Source organism: Mirounga angustirostris, unplaced genomic scaffold (genome assembly GCF_029215605.1).
Source record: "Mirounga angustirostris isolate CCGP_5_RB_7025 unplaced genomic scaffold, mMirAng1.0.hap1 SCAF_8, whole genome shotgun sequence".
Taxonomy (NCBI): Eukaryota; Metazoa; Chordata; class Mammalia; order Carnivora; family Phocidae; genus Mirounga; species Mirounga angustirostris.
In genome coordinates this window covers 68,726,913-68,735,522 of record NW_026991716.1, presented here as the reverse complement: position 1 = coordinate 68,735,522, position 8,610 = coordinate 68,726,913, and the positions used below count along the sequence as shown (strand labels likewise).

Here is an 8,610-nt window from a genome sequence, read left to right as displayed (position 1 = left end):
GTCTGCTTCTCCCTCTTACCCTCCCCCCTCTCATGTGCTGTCTCTCATTCTCTCTCTCTCAAATAAATAAATAAAATCTTAAAAAAAAAAAAAAAAGTAGTCAGAGGAAAAAGACAGATCACTTATATAGAAATAAAAGATGGACAGACCCTGAAAAAACAATCTCATGAAAATGAGTGATTTTTCAAATAAGCAAGAAGATTTTCACTGTCAATGGATCTTTGCTAAAGGAAATTTTCCAAAAAGCATACTTCAAAGAGAGGAAATCCTCTCAAAAGTTAATTTGAGATACAAGGAATTTATAAAATGGCAAATGTTTCTGTGAATCTAAATAAGTACTTCTGTATAAAATGATAATAGTAATCTGTGGGATTATAATAGGATAAAACTAAAATACACCATAATTGTCATACAAGTTGTACTAATGTAGTTAAAATATATTAAAATCTTTGGTTGAGATATTTGTTTAACTTGATTCTTTGTCAAGTTAAATAACTCGGTAAAATTTAAGAATAATTACTAAAAACAAACAAAAAACCCCCAGAACGCTAAACCTTTTAAGCCATCAGAGGGAAAATTATAGAAAAGAAAAACAAACACAAAACTAAAAAAAAAAAAAAAAAAAAAAAAAGAGGGGAGGAGCAAGCAAAGAATAAAGGAAGAATACAAGTGGATTAAGTAGAAATGCAAATATAGGAGGGTAGAAACAAATTTACTATAATCATAACAAATATTAATAGATTAAACTTGTCAGGTAAAAGAGACAAATTACCAGTGATTGGATATAAAGTAAAATTCAGGTATGTTATTTACAAGGGATATTCCTAAAAGGCCACAGAAAAGTTGAATTATAGGGGCACCTGGGTGGCTCAGTGGGTTAAGCGTCTGTCTTGGGCTTGGGTCATGATCCCAGGGTCCTGGGATCAAGCCCCGCATCGGGCTCCCTGCTCAGTGGGGAGTCTGCTTCTCTCTCTCCCTCTCCCTCTGTGCGTATGCCCTATCTCTCTAGATCTCACTGTCTCTCAAATAAATAAAATCCAAAAAAAAAAAAGAAAGAAAAAAAAATCATTGGAATTAAAAAAAAGTTGAATTTTAATTACACTCACACACCAGGGAACTATTAACCAAGAGAAATCAGAAAACGCCACATTTAGAAGAAATAAATACATATTTAGAAATTAAGAAGATCCTTATGAAATGGTAAACATGATACTTAACCAGGAAGATAAAAAAATTCTAAGTTTGCATGTACCTAGTGAAATAGCCTCAAAATATATAAGGCAAAAATAAACATAATTTAGCAACCAAAAGGTGGTATTTTAAACATATTTATATATTGTCATGCTAACTTGATAGCTTGTCCCTTATTTAAGAGTATTTTATTGTTCTAGGAAACATGTAATAAATTGTAATTTTTCCACTTAACAGTAATAGAAAATAGGCTCCTGGTTAGGAATTATCTTTGCACAGAATATCTGATTTTTTTAAAACAGATTAAATACAAGACAAGAACAAATATTGTTCAAGAATATATACATATGTGATAAAATTATTTTTAAAGAACAAAGGAAAGGTAATTTAGAGCAACCCTCCTAAGGCCAAACTTTTAAAAATTGGAAAAAAATAATCATAAAAAGAGCTAACATTTAGTGATAGGGAGCCTCAAAGATGGACCATGATGATTTCTGCCTTCTGATGGTCACACCCTCAGGAGAAATTAAAAATTATTTTGAATAAATGAAAATGAAAACACAACTTATCTAAATTTGTGGGATGCAGCAAAGTGGTACATAGAGAAAAATTTATAGCACTGAATGCATGTATTAGAAAAGAAGAAAGTTCTACAATCAATGATCTAAGTTTCTACTTTAGGAAACTAAAAAAAGAAAAGCAAACTGAATCCAAAGAAGAAAGGAATAATAGAATTAGAGCAGAAATAGTTGAAATTGAAAACAGTTAATCAATAGAGAAAAATCACTGAAACCAAAAGCTGACTCTGAAAAGATAAATAAAATCAATAAGCCTCGGGGGCCCCTCGAGCCCCGTGTCAGGGGCCCCTCGAGCCCCGCGTCGGGCTCCCTGCTCAGCGGGAAGCCTGCTTCTCCCTCTCCCACTCTCCCTGCTTGTGTTTCCTCTCTCGCTGTGTCTCTCTCTGTCAAATAAATAAATAAAATCTTTAAAAAAAAAAAAAACCAATAAGCCTCTAGTCAGCCTAAGGAAAAAAAAAAAAGGACGTAACTATAGATTCTATAGCCATTAAAAGGATACTAAAGAACTACTGTGAACAACTCTATGCTCATGAATTTGATAAACTAGATGAAATGGACCAATTTCTTAAAAAACACAATTTGCCAAAACTCACAAGAATAAACAGGGCTCCTGGGTGGCTTAGTCTGTTAAGCATCTGCCTTTGGCTCAGGTCATGATCCCAGTATCCTGGGATTGAGCCCCACCTTGGGCTCCCTGCTCAGTGCGGAGTCTGCTTTTCCTTCTACTCCTCCCCCTGCTCGTGCTCTCTCTCTCTAATAAATTAAGAAAAATCTTTAAAAAAATAAATAAATAAACTACCTGAATAGGTTTCTATCTATTAAAGAAATTGAATCAATAATTCATTACCTTCCAGATGGGTTCCCAGGCCCAGAGGGGTTCACTGGTAAACTCTACCAAATATTTAAGGAAGAAATTATATGAATTCTCCACAAGCTCTTTCAGAGGATAGAAGCAGAGGGAATACTTCCTAACTCATGTTATGAGGCCAGCATTACCCTAATACCAAAACCAAAGACATTACAGGAAAACTATAGAACAATATGTCTCATGAATATAGATGCAAAAATCTTCAGTAAAATATTAGCAAATCAAATTCAACAATGTATTAAAGGAATTGTACACCACAACTAAGTGGGCTTTATACCAAGTAGTCAAGGCTGGTCCAACATTCAAAAATCAATTAATGTAACCAATCACATCAACAGGCTACTAAAGAAAACTCACATGACCATTATTAATAGATGCAGAGAAAGCAACTGACAAAATCTAACATCTATTCATGATAAAAACTCTCAGGAAACTAAGAATAAAGGGGAACTTCCTCAACTTAATAAAGAGTATCTATAAAAAAACATACAGCAAGGCACCTGGGTGGCACAGCAGGTTGACCGTCTGTCTGACTCATAGTTTCAGCTCAGGTCATGATCTCAGGGTCCTAAGATTGGGCCTGCGTTGGGGTTCCACACTCAGTATGGAGTCCGCTTAGTTTCTTTCTCCCCTTTCTCTCAAATAAATAAATTAAAAAAAAAAACAGTTAGCATATTTAATGAGAGAAACTTGAAGCTTTTTCACTATGATCAGCAACAAGGCAAGGAAGTCCCCTCGACACTTCTTTCAACAGCATAGTGAAAGTGCTAGCTAATGTAAGAAGACAAGAAAAGGGGAGCCTGGATGGCTCAGAGCATGCAACCCAATCTTGGAGTTGCGAGTTGGAGCCCTACATTGGGTATAGAGATTATTTAGGGGAAAAAAAAAGACAGGAAGAAACAAAAGGTACGCAGATTGGGAGGGAAGAAATAAACTGTCTTGTTTGCAGATGACATGATCATCTATGTAGAAGACACAAAAGAGCTCCTGGAACTAATAAACAATTATAGGGGCGCCTGGGTGGCTCAGTCGGTTAAGCGGCTGCCTTCAGCTCAGGTCATGATCCCAGGGTCCTGGGATAGAGCCCCGCATCAGGCTCCCTGCTCAGCAGAGAGCCTGCTTCTCCCTTTCCCTCTGCCTGCCGCTCTGCCTACTTGTGCTATCTCTCTGTCAAATAAATAAATTAAAAAAAAAAAAAAAAGAAAGAAAGGTTGCAGGATACAAGGTTAATATACAAAAGTCAATCATTTTCCTATATATAGCAATGAACAAGTGGAATTTGAAATTAAAAACAATACCATTTACATTAGGACACTCAAAAATTAAATACTTGGGAATAAATCTCATATTATATATACAAGGTCTATATGAAACAAACTACAAAACCCTGATGAACAAAATCAAAGATGAATAAATGGAGAAATATTCCATTCATGGATAGGAAGACTCAATATTGTCAAAATGTCAGTTCTTCCCAATTTGATCTACAAATTGAATGCAATGCCAATCAAAATCCCAGCATGTTTTCTTATGGATAGTGACAAACCAATCCTCAAGTTTATATGGAAAGGCAAAAAAATCCAGAACAGTCAACACAATATTTAAGGAGAAGAACAAAGTTGGAGGCCTGCCACTAGCCAACCTCAAGACTTACTATACAGTGACAGCACCCAAGACAGTGTGGTATAGGTGAGGGAATAGACAGATGAGTGAAAGAGAACAGAGCCCAGAAATAGACGTCCATATATGTATAGTTAATTGATCTTTGACAAAGGAGCAAAAGCAATACAATGGAAAGAAGACAGTCTCTTCAATAACTAGACATCCACATACAAAACAATGAATCTAGAGACAGATTTTACATTCTTCACAAAAATTAACTCATAGTGGATCACAAACCTAAATGTAACATAAACTGCAAAACTGTAATACTCTAGGGGCGCCTGGGTGGCTCAGTTGGTTAAGCGACTGCCTTCGGCTCAGGTCATGATCCTGGAGTTCCGGGATCGAGTCCCGCATCAGGCTCCCTGCTCAGCGGGGAGTCTGCTTCTCCCTCTGACCCTCCTCCCTCTCATGCTGTCTCTCATTCTCTGTCTCTCAAATAAATAAATAAAATCTTTAAAAAAAAAAAAGAAAAAGAAAAAGAAAAAAAAAAACAAACTGTAATACTCTAGAACATAACAGCAGGAAATAGATGACCTTGGGTATATGGTGATGACTTTTCGGCCACAACATCAAAGACCCAATCCATGAAAGAAACAATTGAAAAGCTGGAGCACATTAAGATTAAAAACTTCTGCACTATGAAAGACAGTATCAAGAAAATGAGAAGACAAGCCACAGACTGAGAAAAAATATTTGCTAAAGACATCTGATAAAGGACTACTATCCAAAATATGTGAAAAATTCTTAAAACTAACTTAAACCTTAAGAAAACAAACAACCCGGGATGCCTGGGTGGCTCAGATGATTAAGCGTCTGCCTTTGGCTCAGGTCAAGATCCCAGGGTCCTGGGATTAAGCCCCACATCAGGCTCCTGGCTCAGTGGGGAGCCTGCTTCTCCCTCTCCCTCTCTCCCTGCTCATGCTCTCACTCTCTATCTCTGTGTCTCAAATGAATAAATAAAAAAATCTTAAAAAAAAAAAAAAGAAAAAGAAAACAAACAACACAATTTAAAAAATAAGCCAAAGACATCTCACCAAAGATAGTATCAACTGGCAAGGAAGTATATGAAAAGATACTCCACATCACGTGTCATCACAGAAATGCAAATTAAAGGAACAATTACATACTACTACATACCTATTAGAATGGCCAAAATCTGGAACACTGACAACTCCAAATGCTGGCAAGGATGTAGAGCAACTTTCATTCACTGCTGAAGGGAATGTAAAATGGTACAGCCTCTTTGGAAGACAGTTTGGCAGTTTCTTACAAAACTCAATATACTCTTACCATCAATCCATCAAACCTGCTCCTCGGGCAGTTGAAAACTTACGTCCACACAAAAACCTGCACACAGATCATAGCAGCTTTATTCGTAACTGCCAAAATCTGGAAGCAATCACGATGACATACAGTAGGTGGATGGATACTGTGGTGCATCCATACAATGGAATATTACTAGGCACTGAAAAGAACTAGAGGAATTTTTCTAAGTGAAAGAAACTAATCTGAAAAGTCTACCTACTGTATAACTCCAACTATATAATGTTCTGGAAAAGGCAACACTGTTGAGACAATTAGAAGATCAGTGGTTGGGGCGCCTGGGTGGCTCAGTGGTTGAGCATCTGCCTTCGGCTCAGGTCATGATCCCAGGGTCCTGGGGTCGAGCCCCACATTGGGCTCCCCGCTCCGCGGGAAACCTGCTTCTCCCTCTCCCACTCCCCCTGCTTGTGTTCCCTCTCTCGCTGTCTCTCTCTCTGTCAAATAAATAAAATCTTAAAAAAAAAAAAAAAAAAGAAGATCAGTGATTGCCAGGGATTATGGGGTAGGGGACAGATGAACAGGAGGAGCACAGAAGATTTTTAGGGCAATGAAAATACTCTATATGATAGTATTATGATGGATACTTGTCATTATATATTTGTCCAAACCTATAGAATGTACATCACCAAGAGTGAACTGTATGTGAACTATGGACTTTGGGTGATTATTATGGTGTGTCAATGTAGGCTCATTACTTTTAACAAATGTACCAATCTGGGGGGGGATGTTGATAATGAGGGAGACTGCATGTGTGAGAGCAAGGGCTATATGGGAAATCTCTGTACATTCCCCTCAATTTTACTGTGAACCTAAACCTGATCTAAAAAAGAATCTTAATAATAAAAAAAAAAGTCTATTGAAATCTAAAAAAAGAAAAGAAGAGGGGCGGGGGGAAGAGTCTAGTAGATTCAGTCCGGAAGACTCTAAGACTATACATTTGTAATTACCAATTACCAAGCAAGTCACACAGTGAGGGCATGCCCTATACAACTTATACCTCAGAAGCCAGCATGATACTCTAAACACCAAGCAATAGATATTACGAAGAATCAGAGGGAATTAAAAGAACAAAGTACAGCCCTAAAACTCTGGACTCTATCAGTACCATAAACCAATTAGGAAATCTATTTTAGAATTCAAACCGTTTGGAATTTTCTTCTTGACGTTCATTTACTAAGATCTACTCTTGTGTCTTCCCTTAATTCAGTTTTTATTAAGAATTATGCTGCCACACCAGCAGTACATTTGCTTAAAGAAAATAATTATACTATTTTTACATTTTAGTGTCATTTTATGCTACAAAGCTTTATTTACATAGTTCTTCAGGGTATATTTCAGTTGTTCACCCACTATTCTAAGTGTGAAATGGTACCAAATAGAGTAGCTTTACAGAAAAGCATAAAAGAGAGAAAACAATTCTACAACTTAATATATACAGTATCATTAGTGGTTATTATTTTTACAGTTTTCTTCTGAGGATAATCCACTGAATTTTGCTGCCATTGATAATTTCAGGGTGAAGTTGTCTTTAAGAGCAGATTTCCACAGAGAATCAAGAGTATAACAGTCCAATATATTTTACAGGTGATATCTGACAATTTATGAGTAGCTGCAAATCATTTTTTCTCAAAAGTCTTGGAGGACGAGGAATCATGACTTTCACCACTACTATAGCGGTCATATAAAGTCTGAAATGAAAAACACACACCTGTTTTGTAACTTCTAAAAGTCAATGTATTATCAGACGAATAAAGATAACTACAAAAAATGTAATGAATTTCTCTCTTGTTATTATAACTAGAAAATTATAAACTATTGAAGATAATTAAGAATAGTAAGCACCTAGCTTGGCCTAAAAATCTACTATCATGAGATACAGCTCCATCATTGTATAAAAGAAATGTAACATAGCCATTAATAAATATATATATATATATATATCTTAAAGGCCTTCTTGCTCTCCCATATTTTTCTTTAATTAAGCCAGTCTTAGATAAATTGCTACACTTTAAAATATACTCATCAGGAAATATAGTTTCAGATGATATTTCAACTAATAAACAGATTACACTAAAAAAATACAAATTGTTATATAAATAAACACAATTAGCTATATTACAATCTACATATTTTAAAAGATTTAAGGCTAAGCCAACATTTAATTTATAAAGATAACAGACATCTCTATCATTAAGGAACTTACATAACCTTAGTAGTCAAGGTAACTAATTCATCTCAATTTTATTTATAAAAGGCTCTAAACAATATACTGGTAGAAATTTAAAACATGGAGATATGAAATACAGTAAAATTATAAAACAAATTTTGTCCAATTTGAATTCCTAAAGCCATTGATTTAACCACGAGCACTTAAGAAAATTTAAGAAAAAAATTTACCTTTATGTCATGAATGCAAATATAATAGCGAATATATAGTAAATTCCTGCAGAATGTATCCAAGTTCTTGACATCTTAGATTGGCTTTACCCTACCCAGAGAGCTAAGAGTATCTTTAATTTAAGCTCCCATAATTTTATAATAACATTATTACTGAAATAAATAATTAGTAACTGCTTGGTAACTAACCCAGTTGGTCAATAAGCATACATAGGGTTCTAGAAATGACTAGGGGTTTGACGGCAACAAGATCAAAAAATGGTGGTATAGGTAGAAATAAACACTGGGAGGCTGAAAGGTAGGTCTAAGACATTTGCTTTGAGAAATGTTCTGACTGCTGTACATAGCTTCAAGTCATTACATGTAACAAATACTGAGATTTCTCCAAGATGGCTTCTGAAAAAAAAAAATGGCTAGAAGAAATGAATTCAAAAGCTATGTTAAGAATGTCGTTGATTTAAACGACAAATTCCTTTTGAAATTTATTCCAATCGAGACCTGACAGCAATTTTAGGAATGCACCTAATATGATAATATACTTTCAATTATCTGCAGAATAAGAATGTAAATCAACTAAGTCTGTATTTG

The 8,610-nt window shown here is 35.4% G+C and overlaps 1 protein-coding gene across 5 annotated transcripts in view; it reads right to left on the bottom strand.

The window, feature by feature from the left end:
- Nucleotides 1–5,752: 5,752 nt before the first annotated feature.
- The window catches only part of TTK (TTK protein kinase), an 80,106-nt gene continuing 77,248 nt past the window's right edge, over nt 5,753–8,610 (bottom strand). For 3 of the 5 annotated variants that reach the window (XM_045867146.3, XM_064597795.1, XM_064597794.1), the window contains exon 22: nt 5,756–7,313. In XM_045867146.3, coding sequence (XP_045723102.1) covers nt 7,242–7,313 — 72 coding nt within the window. In that variant the 3' untranslated portion in view covers nt 5,756–7,241. Of the gene's footprint in view, nt 7,314–8,610 lie in introns of all 5 variants that reach the window. The other 2 variants (XM_064597796.1, XM_045867147.3) reach the window with 2 other exon arrangements.